Consider the following 25,871-nt stretch of genomic DNA (forward strand, 5'->3'; position numbering starts at 1 on the left):
TCTTCAAATCATCTCGAACAAATTGCAGGTGACGAAAATCCAAAGACAATAGGAGTGTCCTAATGAAAAGTTATGATATTCGTTTAAAATGAACAGAATATTTAAATCAGCTAATTTAATTTCGATCTGAGGGTAGAACCATAATTTATACCGATGAAAGATATATAGGTACACAGCAGCCATACTGCACCGTATCACTGAGCAGATCAAAGTGGAAAAACTTTAAAGAAACCCATTTTTAAGGGCAAAAAGCTGATTATTGTTCATGCTGGAGGAGAGATTGGATTTTTACCTAACGCTGTGTGTGTTAATGTGCGTGTGAATTTTTAAATCAGGTACATGTTTATAATTAAAAAGTCAATTGTTGTAACAATAACAGTAATGTAAGCCATAATTAAAAGCTTATTAACGACTGTATACGAAACTAATAACGAGGTAAGTCGTTTGGCAAAAACTTTTTGATAAAACAACATTTAGTAAAAATATTAATATACTGTGATTATTTTAATTCGTCTAAAAATCCTCTAAAATAATTTGTACGATAATTTTATGACTTTTTTTCACCTGTTTATGTATTATGTTATGAGCTTGAACATCATGGAAAATAAAGTTCTTCGCTTGCCTCCCTATCATCCGGAGTTAAACCCTATCGAAAAAATATGTGCTTTAGTAAAAGGTAGAGTGCAACTTACAATACAACATTTAATATAAATGATGTTGAAAATATAGCAAAAACAAAATTTTCAGAAGTGTTAATGTAAACACGTGTAAAAATATAAAAACATTTAAATCGAAAAAGAACATTTGTTAGACACTACTCTGGACCACTTACGCAATTTGTTGTTAATACTGGTTTATCTTTCTAATGTAAAATATATTTACAGAAAGCCCAGGAATAGATATCTTGGAATCTTGCGAGGAATTATAACTAAGGCATTCTTGTTTAGGCAAATCAATATATTATTTAATTAGTTAAAATAAACTACTCATTTATTTTTTTTGCATTATTGAAACCCTTCCTTCGTGGTTATGTTAAAAAATTGTAAGTATTGAGGAATTTTGTTATTTATTGAAATACTATTTTACTCATTATGTTTCGAGTGCAACTGACTATAAACTTCATAATGATTAAAAACTATGAAAATAAAAATTAACAAATTCATTCTTAACTTAATTGAATATATTTATGAAAAATTATTTTAAATCTACCTATTTTCGCCCGCCACTGGTAGAAAGAGTCCGCCCACCTGCGCTAAACACTACGTCACATTCCCAAACTTAAATTTGTTGCACTCTATTTACTTGGCAAAATCCTGCTTAATTTATATTTAAGTCCTTCGTGCCATACTTTATCAAAAGCTTGCGCCATATCGAGGAAAACAGCAGAGCAAACTTTCTTTTAGTGACCTCTCTATTATATCCGATACTCTACGGACTTTACTTATAGTTGAATAACTTTAACGAAACCCAAATTGGTGTGATGGAATTATACCAAAAGCTCAAGATGCTTTTCTGGGATTGATGTTTGCTTTAATTTCGTTGGACACTTCTTCCTGTGTGACATTTTCCCACTGTGTTATCACCTTCATTTGGCTGAAATGTTTCCTCGAGATATTCAGCAAATTTATTAGCCTTCTCTAAATTGCTTTTTGTCCAGCTTCCATCTGTATTTCTTAATGGAAAATTTTGCAAGATCGGTTATTTTAATTTCTTATTAGCTATTAGCTATATAGATAATGTCAGGTGAGTTATTCCACGCAGCTTGCTGAATTTTTTAACAAAAGATCCGAATTTTTTATCCGTTTCTTATCGGTTCATGTTTAGTTTTTAATAAAACTTCTAAATTTTGAAGTGAAAACTCTGCCAATCTGTTTCTATTAGTTAGTTTAGGAGGTGGCTGACTTTGAATAACAGTCACTGTGAGAAGAATGGAAGAATGGTCGGAAAGTGCTGCATAATTGGCCTCAATTTTTCAGATGCAGCGTATATGTGGTTTTCCTCTACCTCTACTGTCATTTGTCGTTCATCATTCCCATATCTTCATCGTGCATCTACCATTATTCATAAATAGTTATTTTTGACAATTATTTCGATGATATATTCGTCATATATTTGTTTAACTTATTTACTCTTTAAGATATTTTCTTAACAGCCTTATTAATTATTACTTTTGATTAAAATTTTCATCGTAACATTCTTTATTCACGTCAGAACACACTCTTTAAAAATACTTTCTTGAATTCCACCCAGCCTTCGATTCTCTTCATTATGATATTATTTACTCCTAATTTATCGCTTGAGTGACGCACACTATTTCAGATATATATTCTTTATAAAGAACATAATTCAGTTCAGTCAATTACAGTGTAATCGTAATAGACTGTTGGAAGATTGTTGAAAAACTAAAACTAATTTTGCTTTTTATCCTTAAGGTATCGGCAAAAACCGCCAACAATATAATCTTTATTGAGAAGAAATCATTTATGTGGATGTAATAGAATATTTCTGGTTTACGTTTTTTTCGAGAATAGAATTGTCTTCTCCATGTTTTTTATTTGATTAATGAATAAAACGAGCTACATCAATGTAGTACTATTTATTCGTTTAATTAAACAATATATAGTAAAAAAAAAACGTTGAGATGGAAGAGGTAACACAAAGATTTAAGAAATCCAAAGGATTACAAAATTTACTTTTAATAGAAAAGAAGAATACATAACAAATATCTGTGAAGTACGATTTGTACGCAATGTAAAAATAGAAATAGAAGACCTAAGAACCAGGAAATTAATACTGTTCGAATAAATCCATTCGTTCCGGGCTGCGCCCAGTTCGGCGACTCGGTGTCCGAGGATGTGGGCCATTCGTGCCCAGGTTTTGGGGTTTATTAATTTTTTTGGATGGCTGTCGCCTTTTTGTTAGTATTTTTTGATTTTTTTGGTGGCTAAAGCCTTTATTTATTATTAATTTTTCCTCATATTAATTAATATAAGGACAGGAAGCAGTTTTTTTTCAACCATTTCACAAACATTTCCGTATTCATGTTATAATGATAGTCAGCCGATTTTGATTTTGACTAAAACACAAGATCCCTTCCATCAATAAAACCATGTTTTCTACCCACATGGAATATAATATGTCTCTTTTCCTCAGTATTGGTGTGTTTTATGGATTTTATACTTCCGTCCTGTCAAATCCGTTTAGTCTTAGTGTGTGGTCTAGGTTTATTTTGTGCGACTTCTACTTCGCTATTTAAGTACACTTTTTCTGTTTTTCAAAACTGACTTGAGTTTTGTCTCACTAATACACAATGCATCACACACACGTTTATGTATGGATTGAACTGGTCGCAAAGAGCCTCTATTGGTATTTTCAGCAGTAAAATAGGCTTGCAAATTAAATATTACTTAATATATATATGACTTGAAACACGTCTCACGATTTTCGCTGTCAATACACAAACTCTTTCCAATCACAAGTACTACTATGACAAACTTATTAAGATACCATTAATTTGCTACCGGTTTGGGAGTATCGCTAAAGTAAGTTATCAGTTTATCCGAATGGTTAAAATCCCAAGAACAGACTATGAGACATTCAATAAATATCTACGCTTATGTTAATCTCTCATAGCTCACTGATTGGAACCACATTAAATTCCAGGTAATAACTGATCCGGTGGTATAGTTTGTTTCACGAAAAACGGTTGAGTGCCTAATGGTTACCTGAGTTGATCCTATTGTGTATACAAGAGTCTCTCAATAAACTACCGAAGTACACAGGGTCGCACTTCAGAAAGTTTGTTATTTAATATATTTCATTGGTAGCTGTGTAATAAACGATTATAAAAATTTATTAAATTATTTCATATGGTATTTTCAGGTTGTTCAAGTGAATATACTTGATAATTGAACAATTTTTAACATGAAGAAAGTAGTTTTTTTGTTCTACGTGAATAATTGTAGTATATGGATCTAAATTCAGAAAGGTACTTTCCTTCATACTTTTTACAGGCTTAACAGGCTTTTTACAGGACTGTCAGCAAAAAACTGTTTAAAAGTTTTTGCTCTTCCTAATCGGATATCGTTAAAAATGTACAGTAATAATAGTTCTATTTACAGTATATACATACAAACGAATACATAATATACAAAAAATAGATGAATTGAAGAAAAAAATATAGAAAAATATATACAAGTTAATATTTACAAAAAAAAATACCCAAAATAACCAAAATATATTTATGAATTCCTAAATACCTAATTCTGTTTCGCTGTCGCTATCCTCTTCAAGAGGATAGCGTCAGCGAAACAGATTGGTTTAATTATGTGATTCAAAGTAACATATGAATTTTCTACGTTCATTACATGGTGTACTGAATTTTTCCAACTTTCTGGGGAGATATCATCAACACATTTCCTTATTAATTTGACTACACTACCACTAAAGTCGGAGAAACATTTTGTGACCTAACATTTGACTTTAGTTGGTGCCACATATGCTCTATGGGATTACATAATCAATATTAGGGCGGAAGCCGTAACACTGTATGTCCCATGTCCTCGGCCAATGCGTCACAAACATATACTTTTTTAATAGAAAATTCTTTCTTCTAACAGTTCATTTTTTAAATAACTTTCTTCAAAATATATATCGTTTTCTAACAGGTAGTTTTGAATTTCAATTTTCGTGTTATTTGCACTTGGAGACTTATGTAATTGACGACTGTGGTAACTTGCATTGTCCACTACTATCACACTATTTTGAGGAAAGTTAGGTATAAGAGAATTCTTAAACCATTGCTCAAAAAGCTCTGCCGTTGTATCCTCATGGTAGTCCACGCAGGAGTCTTTAATGTTCTTTGCAGAAAACCATAAGGCATTTGGGACCCAACCATTTTCTGATCCTGGATGTAAAATTGTTATTCTTTTCCCTTTGTTTGATGGAGCTTTTGTTTGACACCTGTTGGAAGAATCGGACCATCCTTTGGATGGTGTTTCATGAGTGTCAAACCATGTCTCGTCCAGATAAATTATTGGTCGATCTTCTCTACGGTACTTTCTTATGGAAGTTATATATTCAGTACGCGACTTTTGTAAACGATGGGACTCCATAAGCACTTGCCTTTTGTCAATTGTACGATATCTGAAGCCCATTTTAGACAAAATCCTCCAAAGACTAATGCGGCTACAGTTTATTTGTGTATCATCATTAGTAAGCCGTTGTTTTAAAGCATCTAATGTAGGTATCCGTTGCTCTTCGTACATTGTGTAAATTTTTCGTCTTATTAAGTCCTTATCACTTTCGTCACTACATTTGGTAGAACCGGCATCCTTACGCTTCCTTCTTGACTTAATGGGATTTGATGTAATTCTTTTCACTGTGGTTAGAGGTATTTTCGTTAAATCAGATATTTCACTGGCAGCAGTATTAGCAGTAAGTCCTCTTGTAAGTAAAGAACTATACATTGTTTTTACGATTTCTTTAGCGTCAGCAGATAAATGCTTTTTCTTTGCTGGAACACTGGAAGAAGCACCATCAATGTTTTTCCACGGATGCCACATAATGCTGTTTTATAGGTACAAATATGTATAACACTGGTAACACTTGTAACACTTTCAACTAAATGAATCAAAATGTATGTTTAAAAATTTCTCATCGGTTTTTATATACTTTTACAAATTATACAGAATAGAAGGAACCTGTATAATTATTCCAGGAAATACTTAACGATCAAAAAATTTATTGTGGTCATTAAAAGATCAACCATTTATAGTGAAACTCACTGTTAAAATGCTTACAACTTTATGAAATAAAATGTATTCTAATCGTTTTTATAATTTTATACGATTTTTTAATCGTTTTTATATTACCAGCAATTTATTATACAAACAAGATAACGACACTCCACAGTAGCTTCAATTTTACCTGAATACTTACCTGCTCAACTAATGTTGACTAAGCTGGAGTACTTGCGGTCGGGTTTTATTGCAATCATTAAGCACTCAACCATTTTTCGTGAAATAAACTATAACAGATATTTTGTAGGTAAATATAAAATAAAAATATGTTTCAAAAATCTAAATCTTTTCATAAACTTGTTAACACGGAACTGTCTTTAACGTTGAGCAAAAATTTTAAACTGCAATGTAATACTGTAAAAAAATTATAAAAGGTTTTTTAATACAATTTACAAATTACTTGTTTCATATTTTCACTACTAGAGCAATTTACTTTCGTACTTCTTATGCTGTAAAGTACAGTGGAACATTGGCTGTCGAGTGTCTAGCGATAATTAAAAACCGTCGCAAATTCGTGAAATAAAGTATAAATAAGTTTAACTGAACTGGTGCAATAAAAGATTTGTCTAAATCAGGATGCAGAAAACTTCATCAACTGAAGACAAATCTTTAGATGTTACCCTATTCCTCTACAGTTCCTAGTAGCTATATTTAATTTATCCTTATTCCAGCTCGTTTATCCTTGACTTACCTGGTGTTAGTGACGTTAACTCCAATATATTATATTTCCATGGGTATGCCATGAATATTGTTATCCTGTTAATAACTGTTAGTAAAATTTTTATTAGCCATAAACGACGTTTCTAAAATCAAGCGTGACGACAGTATACTAACTATTAAGATGTAATATGAGACTATGTTGGTATATATTACACTAATATAGGTTATAAAAGTTTTACTTCGCTGCGAAGGTTGATTATCATCATGGCTATTTTCACTTTAGAAACAGTCGTTCTGAAGAGTTGACTCGAACTATCTTCCAAATTTCTGAGCCAGGATCTTTTCCCGATACTTCTTTTCCCACTATTTTCCTTTTAAGGACCCTAAGGGACTTTATTTTCCCTATAAGTCGTAGAATGCCGTATCTCTCATTAAGTGCCCCAGATATTTCAGCTTTCTTTCTTTGACAGTTGTTGATACTTCTTTTTCTTTCCCCATTCTTTTCAGCGCCTCCGCATTAAACTTTGTCGACCCATGGTATTCTCAGAGTTCGTCTGTATCCCCACATTTTAATGTGGTTGTAAAATGAGTTGTCCATTCTTGCTCTGATATCTACAGAGCAGTCGTTATTTTTAGTTATTAATTTTCTCAGGTGAACAGACTTTTTTACTCTTCCTATTGGTTTGTCCCCAGTTTGTTTTTACTAATTCGCATCAACTTGGTCTTTTTAATATTGAGCAACAATGTGTACTTCTCACTATAACGGGTATTTTTCCCATCAATCTGTCCAGATCATTTAAGTTGTTGGTAATTATTACTGTATGGTCTGCGTATTGAATATTGTTGAGCAGTACCCCGTCGGTATACAAATGAATGTCGATGTTAACATTTTTAGTGGTGTCGTTCCTGTTGAGTACATTATATTTAACAGTTCTATTAGTACATTATTTCCTTGATTTTTGGTCAACTGTAGTCATTCACATTGGATCATATCAGGACCCTCAGCTTTACCACTTTTTTAAAGATTTTATTGCACTTATCACATCTAACTCTATTATATCTGGACCTGAGTCTCGATTCATGTTGAATTCATATGCATTTTCCTCTCTAAAATCGTGGAACAATTCTTCAATATATTCTTGCCATCTTTTGTAACGTTGTGTTATCTACTATGATATTCCCATCTTTGTCTAGTAAAATACTCATCATTCTGATTTTACAACCCTGGGTGGATCTTTGCCTCCTCCAGAATTTATCTCCAGTCGTCCTTATCCATCACCTTCCTCCGTCAAGCACGTATTCCCATATTTTTCATGTCTTCGTCGATGTTATCAAGGAACCTTGTTTTGGGTCTTCCTCTTCTTCTCTGAACAGTGGGTATATTAAGAAGCGTTTTTCTAGATGGGTCATTTTGTTCCATCCGCATTACATGCCCTACCCACATCAGACGTTCTATCTTAATATGTTTTACGATATCTAGTTCCTGGTATATTCTATAAAGTTCGAAGTTGTATCGTTTTCTCCACACTCCATTGTCATTCACCCCAGCATAGATTCGCCTTAGTTCTTTTTTTTTCGAAACATCCTAACTTGTTTTCATTGCTTTTTGTTAGAGTCCAGGTCTCTGAACCATATGTTAGGACTGAGCGTATTATTGTTTTGTAGAGTTTTACTTTTGTATTTCTCGATATAATTGAGGATTTAAGAAGGAGATTGAGCCCAAAATAGCATCTGTTGGTCGTGCAAATTCTGCAGTTAATCTCTGCGGGAGTATTATATATTTTCAGTGTTAACGAGCGCTCCCAAGTATACAAAGGTCACTACTTCGATGACGTCGTTTCCTATAACAAGTGGTCTTAGGATTTGTGGTTGTGTGCGCTTATCTTCATATACTTCGTTTTGTTGGTGTTTATTATTCAACCCTTTTTTGTAGCCGATTCTTTTAGTGCTACATATGGCTCTCGTACAGTGTTTTCCATTCTCCCAAAAATATTGATATCATCAGCATAGGTAAGGATTCGCACTGATTTATTATATATTGAACGGTTGGTTGTGATTTGTGGCATACGTATTACTTTTTAGTCAGAAAGCCAGACCCAGATTGAATAGTATACAGGAGAGAGGGTCTCCCTGGCGCAGAGAGTTATTTGATTTAAAAAGTTCAGACAGTTTCCCCTGGATTCGTACTCTAAATTCTACTTTTTCAAAAGTTAGTTTTGTTAAATTTACCAACTGATTGGGTATTCCTAGCTCTTTCATTACTTTGAACATTTCTCTTTTTAGTCTATAAATATGTGATGAGTATCGATGCCATATTCTAGTGTTTTTTCTAAAATTTGTCTCAGAGTTGCAATCTGATTAATTGACTTAAACTTTTCACAACTAAAGAAAATTGGTTCAATTCCCGGGACAAATTAATATCAATAAAATTGCTAATAATAACTACAAAACACCTCTTAGGGTCTCAGCACGTTTTCAGATAACATTTACAAAGAAATCGGCTATATACTCTATATAAAAACAAAATACTGACTGCTGACTGATATCTAACTCTAAAGCATGCTTTTGATTTGTTGGAATCGTTGAGACGGACTCTACCTGCTTTGTTCTTTAAGGGGGCAGGACCTTATCTGTTTTGCTGCTAAGGTAACTTTTAGTGGATTGAAATGTATTGAAATTAATTCGATTTAACAGTAAATAAAGTGTTCTACCTATAGAATGTACTCTGAGGAACCAGTTAAGCTCAATATCTTATTTTCGACAAAAAGTGGATTTAACGCGTTTTGCTTTTAAGCACCTCATGTGTTCTATCGGTTCCATCATGTAACACGTTTCATTCGTTTTGCGTTCTGTACACGAGATTTTAGCATTCTTTTAATAGAAGGCCTCTAGCTATTTACTCGTAGAGCCCATGTTTCGACTTAATGCAGCAAAATGGGATAAATATGTTTTTTCAACAGATATCGCACATTCAGTAAGTGCAATTTGTTAGTTGTTTCTCATTATTGAAATCTTTATTTGACATTCTTAGGTTGTAATCCAGCAGCACAGATGTTGAAACTTGGATACGAACTCAAGCTACTTGTTTCATGCAAAGATTCTGTGGCGGCCGTAGCGCAGAGGCTATGTTACTGGCTTAACAAGCTGGAGGGCCCGTTCGATTCCCTTCATTGATAATTTTTTTAATTTCTAATTTAATTGAGCCGCCACCGTGCTTCGTAGGGTACGTAAAACTGGCGGTTCTGCGCGATTTGAAACCCCCAATACTAGAACTTAGCCAGAAGGTTACACGAACTTATTTTATGAAAAGATTCGCCTTTTCGGTATTTATTTTTATTTGTAGTTTCTAATTTTTTGTTAACTTCCAAGATTCGAGTGGTCAGTAGGTGTTGCAAGTCGTGAAAACTCTCATCTATAGTCTCTGTCATCTGCGTACCTCAAGAAATTATCCATATAAATTTCGTTGATTTTAATTCCGTTCCTAATTTTCCTCATTTTTTTTTGTACGCAGTTTTTAACGTTTGAAATTGAAACTTGAATTATGTAAACCTATGGCGTGTTTATTTCATTTCCAAGAAATATGCATTGTATTTATTTTAAACGTATAATGATATGTAATTATGAGTTAATAATGACGAAAACAGTTTTAAGTTACTCGTACGTTACCCCGTCGGTAGTTGAGATTTAGTCAACAATGAAATTCGTTTACTCACCTATTCTCAGAACTATGTTTTCCTGAAATATCAAATTGTTTAAATAAAACAAATTTCTTGGATTACAGAAATTTTTTTGTATAGTAATCCAATAAATTTGAAAATGTTGCTTGCCGAAATCCAATCTGTACAGTGAAAAAACTATTCCGTAAGATTAATTTATACTCTATAGTTTATTTTTATGAACGAGAGAGTAATTAGCATAATTTTAACTGGTAGCTCCGACCACTCCATGGGCGTGCTCAAGATTAATTGAAAAATTACTTTGAATAATTGTAAAAAATAAATGAATTATTTCAGTGTTATAAAGTGTTATGTGTATGTAAACAAAAGTGACCTCTTTTATCACACACTATATTAGAACTGACTGGCCTACATTAAAAAGGGTTTTAAAAAATTCACATTTTTTTTAATTTTTAAAAATTACAAAAGAAAAAAGAGTTTTTAAAACCGTCCAAGGTATGTTAAATAGATGAATAAAAATATTAATATAAAACTTACAGCTACTTGTTACAAATCCAAATCAGATTCAGAAGATGAACTTTCAGAACCAAGATTTATAATAACTGGCTCGATCATTTTATTAGTAATATTGTCCAGCTTCCACATTTTTTCCTCTTCTTTAATAGTGTGATTTACTGCCTTTTCCCAGTTTTCAGGTTTTACATTATTTACGGCCTCCAAAAACAGCTGTTTAACATCATGAATTTTAAAAGTGGTATTTTTTCTTGAAACTTCACTCTTTATCTGTGCCCATACCAGTTCAATCGGGTTTAATTCACAATGATATGGTGGGGATCTAAGTACTGTCATTCCACGATTTTTGGCAATTTCATCAATTTCGTATTTTTAAAATTTTTCTTTATGAAGGGCACACAACGAATAAAGTTCCTTTCTTATAGATTCGGGATGGTACGTAATATTTTTTGAACTCAGCCAATTCTGCAAGTCTTTTTTTAACCACTTGGTTGTGGGCAGTCCTTCTATAAGTCTGGAGTGATAACTTGCATTATCCATTACTATTACACAGTTCTTAGGAAGAAGATCTATCATTTGTTCGAACCATTCTTGAAAGACATCAGCGTTCATGTCTTCATGGTAGTCACCGGTACGAGTTGATTCAAAAGTCAATAAACCACCTTCAACAAAACCGTCTGAACTGCCAATGTGTACTATTATCAGCCTGCGTCCCTTTCCTGATGGTGGGTTTAAACCAGTAGATAAGTTATTTACAAAAGCATGCCTTTGACTTGTAACAGTTTCATCCTGCCAAAATTTATTTGGTGTATGACCCTCGTTGATCCATGTTTCATCAAGATAAAATATTTTTCTTTTTTGGTTTCTCATTTCCTTTATGGTTCTTAGAAAATGTCTTCTCCATATGACAATATCGCTTCTTTCTAATAAAATAGACTTTCTGGGATTCTTTTTCCAGCGGAAGCCTATTTCTTTTAAAAGTTTCCATAACGTACTTCGACTCATTTCTGGGTAATCCTTATCATCTCGACTGAGACAAGAACTTTATCCAATGTTGGAAATTCTTGTCTAAAGAAGAATTCATGCACTTTCCGTCGAAGTCCTTCTTTAAAATGATATTCTATTTGAAATTTTGGTTTCCCTGGAGCATTACGTGGCATTTGAAAACTACCACATTTCTCTTCTTTAATAACTCTGTAAATCGTAGATTTCCCAACACCAAGTGTACTGCTAACTAACTCAACGGTCTCATCAACACTTTCACATAAACGTTTGTCTGTAAATGATAAACAATTAAATATTAATGTTTTTTCATTAACTGTAAGAGGACCAATTTTTCGGCGTTTACACGGCACTTCCAAATTTTCCATAACACTAGTATACACAATAAACTGCACCTTGCAACTGAAGTACCTACTTTTAGTGAACTGTTAAGAATTTTGAATACGCCACTTGGACCTTCCTATATACAAAATGGAAAAACCCACTATCACATTTTCTGTGGAATAAGTTTAGAAGGTAATTATCTAGTCAATTACTGTCGTAGATTCCTGGAATTAAAGAATTAAATGTTTGATTGTTGAAACCCTTACTTCGTGGAATGCACTCATTTCAGATAAAATAAAACGTTTTATTTTATCTAAAGAATTAAACTTTATTTTGCAAATAGGCAAAGAATTAAACTTTATTTTGCAAATAGATAAAATAAAACGTTTTATTTTATCTAAAGAATTAAACTTTATTTTGCAAATAGGTAGGTACTTATTAAACTTTTATTGGTTATATATAACCAATAAAATAAACATCTTACATTTCTTGCAAATTCATTAGTACCTGTTAACCTCCATCACTCCGACACTGGCAACCTTATTTAGGGATTAGTAAGCCTCACAACTATTGTATTCTATTCTGCTCCAACCTTTATACCTGGTGGTCATACTCAATTTAAAATTGTTTTCCTATATACTTCTGTAAACTTGTTGACAAATATCTGTTTTTCATTGAGTCACCCGTGTCAACAGTTTAGGGATTTGCATACATAATTTATTGTTTTATTACTCTCTCATACATAAAAATACACTATAGTTAGAACTTATTTTTTAAATTCGCAACTCAATATACTTTAACCGTCCAATTTGCTCAATTTGTTTCGTCTCCCTGATCTTTGTGGCTTTGTTTTTAATTATTTCAGTATCACTTTTAACCTTTAAAAATCACACCTATTTTTTTACATAAACCGCACACATGCGTATCAGATACTTAATGATTTTTGTGAAGAAATAAAAAAAGTTTTGATGATATCCAGGAACTGTCTAATCACTATTGAATACCAAAAAGTAATCAAATCAATTATTTTATTTTCTCTCTTAGTTGTAGTAATACAAGAAAAATATTAAAATTTTTTAACTAAAAAACCAGAAACATAATTGAAAATAGTTGACCTTAACTACAAACTGCTTTTTCTTTGCAGAAATAACACCTAGTTTGCTTTACTAGATTTGTGGGATGTTGTGTTGGAAGGTCTTCAACTTGAAGAATGCCACATTTTTTTGCCAGAGGGATTTCTCTAAAGAAGGTATTTGAAGTCTCTCTCGTATTAGTGGTTCAACTAAAGCCATTTCCAAAGATTTCAGCAATGATCTTCTATTATTAGATGTATTTTCTTTCCAATGGGGATTTGCAAGCAGCATTGCTATTTTCATGCAAACAAAAATTCTTAGTTGTCATCGTCTCGATTTTCGTGATGCAGTATACAGTATGCAGCATTCGTAGTGCAGTTGGTCAAACGTATCTGTACCTGCTTTTGATTTATTATAGGCTTGGTTTTCCTGTATCAGCAGTTAACGAATCATCTTAATGTAATGTGTATGAGAGAATAGTTTATTTTCGTTAAATGCGAATAATGATGATTTTTACCGAGAAAAGACGGTGGAATTTCTCCTTTATTTTTTCTTAGTCTAACCCTGAGACAATTGCCCCGCGATTGTATCATCCAGAGATACTAAGGTGAACCAGTTATCTACTGGTTGGTACTGTTATATTTCGGTTGGTTCCATGTATTGGTTCCGAAAATTTACGGACGTAAAAGCTGGCACTGACTCATTATCCCGTGTTTGGACTTTTCTAATATATGGAATATCGTTAACCATATAAAATATTTTATAGTCATTCACCATCATTATCTTTATTCTATATTTATACAGGTAAGCCAGGCTGCGACAGCCACTAGAACGCGCCCGCTGCACAGGCAGCCCGAGCGGCCAAAGCGAGTGGGATTCTGGAGGGAAATGAATATGGCTGCCTTGAGTCTCCGCACACTTGTCGTGTCAGCCGGACCTATTCCCAACGTTTTTACAGAGCCTGCGAACTTGTCGTGTCAACCAGGCCTATGCTCAACGTTTTTAAAATAACACCGAAACATTATTTCGGGAAGTTGAAAATCGTAAAAATCGTAAAGAGATTTGGGATATATCTTCTTAAGAATACAGTGATCGAGAAGGGAAAAACGAGGATGGGAAAAAATTACCAATATAATGCGTGAGGTCAATTTATCAGCTTTTCTTTATTTTGCGTTTTTTATGAGACAAACGGTAAATAATTATGGTCCCTTCCACGTCCATATCACTTTACGGAACGGACAAAAATGACGGTCGACTGGCTGCTTATATATGTCGGCTGCTTAGTGCGCGTGGGCCCTAACTGAGAAGATATCAGTCGCGATCGGAGAAAGAACAAAGAGCAGATGACAATACCAAATCAGGAATGATATTAATATATATATTTAGGGATTCTACAGTATTCACTGCCTTCCCTCGCTCAACCGTTTCCATCTCTCTCTGTTGTTCCATTCTCCATCGTTTAGTCCTCTCTTACTCATGGCGTCGTCTACTTCGTTCCTCCAGGATTTTCGGGGTCGTCCTCTTTTCCTCCTTCCTATAGGGCTCCATTCGGTTATTCTATTTATCCATCTGCTGTCGCTAGTTCTTCTTACATGTCCATACCACTTTAGTTTTTTTTGTTCTATATATGTTAGTATGTCTGTTTCTATTGATGTTCTTTGCTTTATTTCGTCTTTGCTTTATATGATATTAATAAGTTACACATTCTAAATTGGATGGAAAAGATAAAGATCAACTCAGTTACAAATAGAGCTAAATCACAAAATCTGTGATAGAGAAGCAAAAAAGCAGAGAAAATGCGGATCCATTTTGAAAATTGATCCATCGCGGAAATCGAATCAGTAGAGTACATGAATAAACAACTTACTCTCCTGCCCAAAAGTGTAAGACCTGCCTGTATATTTAACTCCTAGTCTAATTTAATCGTTTCCTTTCATCATTATCTTTGTTTTCCCAAGTCTATAACTCTGGTAGGAGTGAGCATAGTAAATTTTTAAGGAACAAATTGAAATTTAAAATTATTTAATTAAATTATTTTTAATTTAAATATTAGTATGAAACTCAGGGTGTGTAAAAGTAATGTTTTAAAAATTTCAATGTTAAGTAATGGTCCACCTCATTGGATAATAGATACGCCTGACGTAATAGGTACAGAACGATAAGGACACTGATTTTACTGCCACGATAAAGATAACTTTGTAGGTGATGTGTTGCTTCCGCTGTATTATGACGTTTTCGACAATTATATCCTTTTTTCTCAATGGTTAAAATGTAGATTATCCAATACCTACCAAACAAATATTTTCTTTGCTGAAAAGTAGAAAAATCTGGCACTTGTCGTTCTAATCTCTCTTTTGTATATATAAAGGGTGTTTTTTTGAGATATAGAAATGTAAGTTAGCAATACTTTTTTAAGTGGTAGCTATTTTGACAGCTGTCAACTGATTTATGTTTAGTTTCGATTGGCATTCCAGCATAAATAGACTGACGCCTAAACAACGCTTCCAAATTGTGCAAATTTATTTTAAAAATCATGGTTCTGTTCGAAATACGTATCGCGCACTACGTCCATTTTATGGTTAACATAATCATCCATCGGAGCAATTAATTCGATTGGAATGTTGCCATAAAACGTTTTTGCACCACCTTTAATGACACGAGTACCCAGCAAATCGTAGATTCTGTGAATGGGCACAAAACGAGATTGCCGTTGATACCGATTTTCATAAGCAAATTTTGGAGTCAACGAACAAAACTGCCGTATTTGGAGTGAATATAATCCTCAAATGTATGTTGAGAAACCATTACATCCAGATAAACTGACTGTTTGGTCTGATTTATGGACTGGTGGAATCATAGTTCCTTACTTCTTCAAGAACGATGCTGGCCAGAACGTTACAGTCAATGGTGACCGCTATAGAGGCATGATTACTGAGTTCTTTATTCCTTAATTGTACAACCATGATGTTCTGGTGCTGTGGTTTCAACAAGACGGCGCAACATGTCAGATAGCTCATGTCACAAGTGATTTATTGAAGGAAAGGCTATAAATCAGGCTGAATTTGACCGATGACATAGGTTATCTTAGCTTTAAGGGAACTGTGGTTTGTGGCTTTTTCTCATACACCTGCGATTTAGGAAAATCCCACAAGAAAGACTCTACCGGAATCCAACAAAACGTGGAGGGCCGCTCTTCATCGGTTCACAGTTGGCGAACAGAAATAGAAAATAGGTAATAGAAAAAGACAAAATCTAAAGACGGAATGAATCAACGCTAGGTGGAATACCGTTCTTTCTCTCAATCGGCGCGGTTATATAATTTCTCGGTAAATCAACACGGTTCAACGGAATCTCGGAAGCTGATGCACAGTAGGTACTTACCCCTCCAACCCTTCCGACGTGGCTAGGGGCTGGTACAGTCAGTGTCGTGGTAATTTTACTATGGAGTGGACTATTCAAGTTGTGTTGGAATTTTTATCATTGTATGAATTAACTAACTAAAATTTTTACCGCACACTAATTACATTTTGGGTTAGATCGAGTGAATTTATCAAAAAGTAAATATTTATTAATTTCACAGTAACGTGGCGTGCAAACTGTGTTCTCTTCTCTTTTCACTATTATCTATTTTTTTTTCTCTTCGCCGGCATGAACTGACAAAGAGCGCCACCCCACGTTCCACGTTAACGGAATCAAATAACGCGATCTCGCTGACCAGTTCACATCACGTACACGTGAGATGACCATACCCTCAAATCCCTTGTGTAGAATGACCAATGTGGCATGAAGCACATGTCGTTGGTGTTCATATCTTCCAATACAGGCCAACAGAAGTTGGCAAGAAATAGTCCAAAGTGTCAAAAATCAAAAAAGACAGCGTTGTTAATTAAAACAAGTAAACTACAATATCAGAAACATTGTACAGTTAAAGGTAATTACCAATTGTTACAGTTGATTAACCAGATAAAGATTCAGGCCCAGCATAAGAGGATGGATGACTTGGTTGAGAATTGTTAGGAGAAAGGTTTGATTGTAGTTAAATCCAAATGTTCCGAGCATAGGTTCTTCTTGTAGTTATGTTTACGAATTGTGTCATATTCTCCCATTTTCCATTATATCGGATTTTTTTGTACAAAAATTCTGAGGAGCTATACGTACATATTTAGAATTTATTGAATGCTGCAGTATCATTCGTTTATATTTCTCTTTTATTACAGATCAGATGAAGACGACCCAACTGGCAGTAAGTTTACGAGAATGGAAGACGAAAACATCCAAGACAAGGAAAGATTCGCCAGGTATCTATCAACTCCTAGATTTTTCACTCTCATATACTCTCCTTCTATATTGTATTATAATGTGCAAAAATAAGATTTGTATTTTTAAAGTCTAGAAATATTAGATTCAAATTTTCAATAATTCGTTTTTAATTTTCATTACATTGTTATTTTCTTGTTTTGGAGTACAACATTGATGAGAACTTGCCATAATTGATATTCACAGTTTACTGTAAAAAATAGGCGATTTCCGTGGTTGAGATAGTTAATTTGACGTTGTAGCTTAGGAAATATCGTGCATAAAAGCAGAAGATTCATCCCCTATATCGTAGAAAGCTTAACAGAGTGATACTGAGCGAGCCGACTTAAATAATTAGGTTAAGTGGGGATGGCGAGTTAGGGCGCAATTGCAGGACCTCGTTTTGACTGCACGTCACCGGTCATCGTACTACTCGTCAAATATAGCTTGAGACTTTATATAGCTATAGCTATTTTGCCGTCTGCGTAGAAAATTAAATGAGAACGGATTCGGTAGAAAAGCCTATCATATATTTATATTCGCCAGATTGGTTCACTCTGTGGAACAAATTTACGAGCTTAATTTGTAAAGGAACTTCTTAAATGGAAATAATTTTCCAAATAACGTATTTCTTGTAGAAAAAGATAAGTACGTATATGTAGAATGTGTTGTAACGAAAATATTTTGGTAGTTATTGTATAACAATAGTTACGTTTAAATAGGTGGTGACATCTTTCTAAATATAAAAACGCGTGCTTTAATTATTTTTCTTTTAAATAAAAATAAGTTTTAAAAAAATATAACTTGACGACACAAGTAACTTTAAGAATATATACACAGGAAAATTTAATTAACAGACCACAAAGATTCGATTACAGTTAAAGTTCAAAAGGTTCGTCTTCTGTCTCCGAACTGCTATTTTCCAGAGAATGCGCGATATTATTGTCACTATCTTCTTGTTAGTGTATTATTAGTTCATCTACAATTAAATCTAAAGCTGATTCGGTTTCCGTAAAATAACCTATTCCTAATATCCTTTTAAACTCCTGTTGGGAAAATTTTGAGAAAAATTTATCACAATAATTATCAACATTTTGTAATTTAAAGTCCACATTTTTATCAGCCAGTTACCGTTTTAGGGCGGCCCACACTAATTCAACTGGATTTAAATCCTGTTAGAAGGGTAATCTGATCTATCTCATCTGGGTTTACGAATTTCTATTATGCTATATAATTCTGCCTTTATAGAAAATGGAATAACCCGACGTCTTAACTACTCCTTCATTTCGTCTTTTCTAAACGATAGTGGAAAATATTTGAATTTGGACATTGGAAAATACACTAAGTGCTGGTAAGTTCGGAATACATTTTTGATGAATCCACTTTCTATAATTATTATAGTTCATTTCGCTGTGATAATCTTCCGGCTCAGTACGAGATTCTAATTTTAAACATGCGTTTTTTATGAAACCCATTTCAGGGCTGGCGTGAACAACAATCAGCCTCTACCCTTTGGACACTGGCTTGTGCAAACCTTCGGTGGTATTTATTGCCTCCCCAGTTTTTGTAAGGGTATGAGAGGAAGGATATAAGTTTCGTCGATGTAAATTATGGCCCGATTTTCCTTCCGTATAACATTTATGTTAATATTCCTAAGACAATGTCTCCGAAGCACTTGTATATCAGGTTTTTCCCTTAGAAAGTTCCTGTTATTCTTTGCTATCTTCTTCTTCTTCTTCTAATGGCGCTACAACCCTTTGTGAGTCTTGGCCTGCTTAACAATGTTCTTCCATTCTGCCCTGTCGGATACTTTCCTTCGCCACTGCCTGATGTTCATGGTTTTAAGATCCCTCTCTACGTCGTCTATCCATCTTTTACGGGGCCTTCCTCTTGTTCTGTTTCCTTGGGGCTTCCATCTCTGGATTACTTTTACAGCTCGATTATCTGGCATTCTTTCTAGGTGACCAAGCCAGTTTAGTCTTTGTGATTTTACAAATCTGACAATATCTGCGCTCTGCATTAGTTCATCCAGCTCGTGGTTCATTTTAATTCTCCACGAACTATCGCTGCATTGGGTTGGTCCAAATATCTTCCTTAGTATTTTGCGCTCAAATATTCTCAGTTGATTTTCATCAGTGGTTGAGAGGGTCCACGTTTCACATCCATATGTGACCACTGGTCTAATTACTGTTTTGTAGATTCTCAGCTTAGACTCACGATTCAGTAACTTACTTTTCATTAAGTCTTTGTATGCATAAAAGCACTTATTATCGCTAAGAATCCGTGCTTGTATTTCTTGACTGATGTTGTTGTTGTCATTTATTATTGAGCCTAGGTAGGGAAAAGTGGAGGCATATTTGTAGGTATAGTTGTCTACCTTTAGATTCTCATGTTCATTCGATTTTGTGCACTCCATATATTTTGTTTTGCTTTCATTTATATATAGACCAAACGTAGCAGCTTCTCGTTTCAGTTCTATAACTTTTTCGCTCAATACCCTTTTGTTGCGGCTTATTATGGCAACATCATCCGCATATGCGCATATTTGTATAGATCTTGTATTAATACAGCCGTTTACATCCAGTTTTCTAACAACAGCTTCTAAAGTTAGATTAAAAAGTGTTGTTGATAAGGCATCCCCTTGTCTACCTCCATTTTCAATATCAAAGGCCTGCGTCATATCTCCATCTATTCTCACCATAGCTTTGGAACCCTCCAGAGTCATTCGTATAAGTTTAACCAACTTATTGGGTATCCCTAACATAGATAGTTGCTTTAACATCTTTTGTCGATCTACTCCATCAAACGCCTGTTTGAAATCGATATACAAGTTGTAAATAGGTATGTTATATTCAACACATTTTTCATGTATACCTCTTAACATATGTATTTGGTCTATAGTTGACCTCTTTGGTCTGAAGCCACATTGGTATTCACCAATAATCTCCTCCGAAAACGATTCCAGGCGGCTATATATAATTCCTGATAATATCTTGTAGATGACATTTAAAACTGTTATGCCCCTATAATTTTTGCAGAGTCGTTTGTCTCCCCCTTTGTACATAGGAAGTATGATTCCCACTTTCCAATCTTCTGGGATGACTTCTAGTGTCCATATGCGGTCGATTAATTTATGGATACGCCTCCATAGCGCATGTCCACCATTCTTTATCAGTTCTGCAGTTATTCCTTCTGTGCCAGGTGCTTTGTTATTTTTTAGATGTTTTATGACGTTTATCGTTTCTTCCAATGTTGGTTGCTCAACTAGTTGTTCTGCTGTGTGGTGAATTATCTCTTCATCTTCGTTTTGTTCTTTTTCTGGGTTTAACAGCTCTTGAAAATGCTCCTTCCACCTTTTCATTATTTCCTCTTTCTCGCTGATAATTGCCCCATTTTTGTCCTTGCAAACTGTTGATCTTGTTATGTATCCTTGGGTGCATTGCTTGATTTCCTTGTAAAATTTTCTAGCCTCTCTTCTGTTATTATAATCTGTAATTTGTTGTATTTTTCTATTCAACATTTCTCTCTTTTTCCTTCTGCATATTTTCTTTGCATCTTTTCTGAGTTCTTCATATGCCTTTCTATTCGATCGGGAATCCCTTTGTAGACATGTCTGTCTAGCTATATTTTTGCTATTTATTACTTGTTGGCAATCTTGGTCAAACCATTCCTATTCTTTGCTATACTCAATTGAAATACCATATCTCTCATCATTTTTCTTAAAGTTTCGTGTGACCCTGTTATAGAAGCTCTTCTATATTTTTCATTTCAAAAGAGATCCATTTTATAGTAGGTACTTAAATTTACTCCCGTTGCTAAGGCAGCACTCTTCTGAACTTTTTTAAAATCTTTAATAGGCTGACTTTGTACCGATATTTCTCTCTGTATAGAAACAATTATATTTGCTATTACTTCCCTCGTTTGTCTAGAAAAGTCTTTTCCTTCTAATATTGATTGAAAATCCGTGTTAATAATTTAAAAACTAAAATCAATAATATTAATAAAAATAATTAAATTAATCAATAATATGAATTAATAAAATATTAATGATAAATTTTGTTGCTGTCCACTAGTGTGCATTGGAGATAGAGCCTAATACCAAAAGGACCAAGTCTGAAGCTATATTAGTCGAGTAATAATAATTAATGATTTCATCATTATTGGTGGTACTGCAGGCCTAGTGAAGCCTTAATTTTCGCAATTGTGCTTCGCACACTCGCATCTACAAATCCCTCCCATCTACTCTTGGTCTACCTTTCTTTACTCCTATTTCTACAGGCATTGATAAATGGGTCTGGGAGGGTAGTTTTCATTCTCTTGTGACAGGTGTCCAATATATCTAAACCTTTTTCCTAAGAATAATACATCCCTGTAATCTGCTATTTCTTTATATTTTTTTACAAAACTCAAGGTTTTATAGTATTATATATTATTTGTTTGTTTTTTTACACATATTTTACATAAATTGTTCTTGATTAATAATTTAAAATATACCCAGATACAGATACCCTAAAATAAGGTTCAAGAGGTCGCCCAGGCGAAAAGATTTTTTAAACAATTTTTTTTTGTAAAAATTGTAATAATCAAATTTTGAACCAGGACAATTTTTTTTTCAATTTTTTGGATCATTCTGAACAAAGTAGGTCTCCTGTAGTTTTTCTGGAAACTTGATCGTTTTAGAGATACAAATAATTTAAAACTAAGAACACGATTTTAAAGGCTCAAAAACACACGTAAAAAACATTATTTTTGAATTCACTAAGGACCTAATTTCAAGTTCAATCCTTGTTCTATCATTTGCCGATAAGTATTTTGGTCCTATTTTATTTTAAAACATTGTTTTTTAATTGTTAATGAAGCGCTTATGACAGGACAGGCACTCAGTCTGCGGCGTGTATAAGAGAGAGAAACAAGATCTGGGCGCAAATTTTTGCTGGTTTAAATTCTCATTGTACTAATAAGCGGCCGCCCTGTCATACGCGCTTCATTATTAATTAAAAAACAATGGTTTAATGGTTATTTATGCACCAAGGGTGTTATTAAGATGATTACGCACAAATAGCAACATAATCCAGCCAGAGGGCCTCTGGCCCGAGGGTTGGTGCAACATATATTGTGTACCACACATGTATTGGTGTTACCAATATATGATACCATATATTGGTAACACCAAGTGGTACATACAAAATATGCATATATATTTTGTAGATGCAGTAAAATAAAAAGTAAGAACGTCTCAATTTTAGTTTTTATATTATGTGAAGTGAAAAATAAAAACTTGTATGTACCACTGGTGTTACCGGATGATTACGCCCATCCTGTAACATCCATCCCTCGGGCCAGAGGCATTCTGGCTGGATTATGTTGCTCTCCGGGCGTAATCATCTTAATAACACCCTTCGTGTATAAATGACTATTAAACTATTGTTTTTAATTGATAATGAAGCGCGTATGCTAGGGCGGGTGCTAATTTGTACAATGAGAATTTAAACCAGCAAAAATGTGTGCCCTAGATCTTGTTTCTCTATCTTATACACGCCACAGCACGAGCGCCCGTCATAAGCGCTTCCTTAATAAATAAAAACAAAGTTTTAAAATTAAGTAGGCCCAAAATACTATCGGAAAATGATTAAACAAGGTTTGAACTTGAATTTAGGTTCTTGTTGAATTCAAAAATGATGTTTTTTACCTGTTGAACCTTGACAATAGTAATTTTGAGTTTTTCTCAGTTTTAAATTATTTATAACTCGACAACGATCAAGTTTCCAAAAAAACTACAAAAGACTTATTTTGTTCAGAATGATTAAAAACATTAAAAAAGATTTGTCCATACCGAAAAAATTAATTGTTACAATTTGTTTAAAAAAAATTGTTTCGCAACAACTTTTCGCTTGGGCGACCTCTTGAACCTTATTTTGGGGTATCTCATGAAAGTGATTATGCAAAAAAAATCTCATGTGAATATTTTTCCGAACGAACCGGAGCTTTTCGCCTTGTCTAATATTAAACATTGAATTTTAATAAAGACATCTTTATTATAACAAAAACAGTTACAATACATTATGATAATTATTATAAAAATTTCTAACACTTCACTATTTTCAATACAATATATTCTATAACAAAATGACATCGTATATTTGGTTTCGAGATATTCCGTTGAGGAACCTTCATTTATTCTAAACCCATAAATTGTTGCTATTTTTTCGAATTTTTTTAAATGAGCTGTCGACGGTCGATATCGTTCGCTGCAGCGGCGACCGGTGGGTTCGAAGTTCGAGTAGAGTACCGCCGTCGATGGTCGTACCATCTAAGTTGTCAAGTACCTGATAAAGATGGGAACGGCGCCGAAGATTTTATTCGCGGAATAGGTCCGTTTATATGAGTAGTACCTATTGTGGAAAGACAGTGTTTTTTCTAATATTTGTTGATAACTATCTAGAAATAAATCTATGTGCTTTATTTTAATAATTTTTGGACACAAGCTTCTTATCTCTTTCACAGTTCTTTTATTTATTTGGTATTCGGTATTTGATATTCAAGAATCACTAATGCCTTTCTCACTTCAACCAAATTGTATAAACTACCAATTTATACAGTCCTTCTTAAAAGCATATTCCTTTCTGTAAATGTTTGAGTTGACAATAACAAAAGATTTACTTATGAATGACAACCTAATAGTAAAACGGAAAACTATATACGTGAACATAAGAACAGATTAAACAAAGCATAGGAAAAACACGTACAACAATTACATAACTGAACCCCACTGAAAGGTGAGCATAAAAACAAAAATACAAAATGTTCACAATTGATTGTAATGATTTATTTTTGTAGTAAGTTATGTAATGCTAACATTTTTAACTAATATTTACGTTTCGATTTCCACTCTGGAATTTGTTTTAAAAAAAAATATTTTATAAAAGGATTTTTTAATTTATTTTTATTTTACTTATTTTATGAAAAAATATTATTTTTAAATATTTTTTTTAAACGAATTCCAGAGTAGAAATCGAAACGTCAAATATTAGTTCAAATGTAATTTTCATTACAATCAATTGTGGGTTAATCCCATACAAACATAATATTTAATATAAAACATTAATGCGAAATATTACAAAACATTTGATAATAAATAAAAGAACGTGCAATCAGAAAGCTGCAGCAGAAATGGAAAGCTTTTGAAGATGCTGTTTAGTAAGGAGCATGAATTGGCGTAGAAAAAGAAATAGGGAAAGAAGGCGCATAACATGACTAGAGAAAAAGATATGAACATATTTAGAATATAAGAGGTTAAATAGGTTTTGTATTTTCAAAAAATCGATGTATTTTTTTATTCCATATTAAAGTATAGTACTTCAAGAGTACTCACACTAAATTTAAAGTAAATTTAGCAACATTACCGGAGTTATAGAGATTTAAATACCGCGCGGTACATGCGCTCTCAGTTTAAAAACTTCAAACGCGTTTTTCTCGAAACTTTGTTTTTTGTGCGGTAAGCACGATTTCTCGAGAACGAGTCGACCAATTTTGCTGAATCGTTTCACAGTTCCTCTTTATAGTAGTGTTTCGTGATTGAACAAAGGAGTTGAAAAAAAATTAGGTTTATAGTTTTGAAATAAGTTTAATGGAATTTTCGTGTTATTTTTTAGCATTTTTCCGATTGTCATTGTTTAAAACATTGTTTTCGTATAAAACAAGAACGAGTCGACCGATTGAAAATCGCTTCATTTTAATCACGAAACAATACTATAAAGATGAATTGTGCAAATTTTCAGCAACAGGTCGATTCGTGCTCGAGAAAACATGCCCTCTGCACGGAAATACAAAGTTTCGAGAAAAACGAGAAAAAAGTTTTTAAACTGAGAGCGCAGGTACCGACCGCGTGATATTCAAATCTCCATCTTCTGTAATATTTCTCGAATTTACCTCAAATTTGGTGTGCGTGCTCTTGAAGTACTATACTTTCATATGGAAAAATACATCGATTTTTTGAAAATACAAGACCTATGTCAATGATACCAGATTGATAAAAAATTACAGATTAGAGTGCCAAGGGTAAACCTAAGAGTATTCAGCCTAGAAGATGTTATAAAAAAGAAGTAGAAAAAGAAATGTTAAAAAAATGGGGTATAAGATGCGAGGAATGGAACGACAAAGATAAATGGAAAGTCGAGGCGATTATTGATGATGTCTACAAAATGACCTCCATTATATAATATTTTCCAAAGATAATAAACTTGCTGTTATTCAGTTTTTGCCATCTGAGTGTTGTCAGCTAATAGAAAATTAAAGCTGTGTATGGTGATTACAGTTACGTTCGTACAATAATAGTTAAATGGTTCAAAAAATTTTGAAAAGGAAGAAAATCCACTAATGATTTTGCCTGTTTTGAAATAGTTTTAGTTTTATACAAAGCTAGGGAACTTTCTGAGATGTTGATTAATATTTTAGAACCTGTCTATTCTATAGTTTATCATATTGGTTATTAATAAACTGAATGCCGTATTTATTTGAATAATGTG

General features: G+C 33.5%; 1 protein-coding gene across 9 annotated transcripts in view; it reads left to right on the top strand.

Annotated features, from left to right (window-relative positions):
- The window catches only part of tgo (Aryl hydrocarbon receptor nuclear translocator homolog tgo), a 211,999-nt gene that overhangs the window by 92,933 nt on the left and 93,195 nt on the right, over positions 1 to 25,871 (top strand). For 5 of the 9 annotated variants that reach the window (XM_072545424.1, XM_072545426.1, XM_072545427.1 and 2 more), the window contains one exon: positions 17,268 to 17,347. In XM_072545424.1, coding sequence (XP_072401525.1) covers positions 17,268 to 17,347 — 80 coding nt within the window. Of the gene's footprint in view, positions 1 to 17,267; positions 17,349 to 25,871 lie in introns of all 9 variants that reach the window. The other 4 variants (XM_072545425.1, XM_072545429.1, XM_072545428.1 and 1 more) reach the window with 1 other exon arrangement.

This window comes from Diabrotica undecimpunctata, chromosome 10, assembly GCF_040954645.1.
Source record: "Diabrotica undecimpunctata isolate CICGRU chromosome 10, icDiaUnde3, whole genome shotgun sequence".
NCBI classification, from domain to species: Eukaryota; Metazoa; Arthropoda; class Insecta; order Coleoptera; family Chrysomelidae; genus Diabrotica; species Diabrotica undecimpunctata.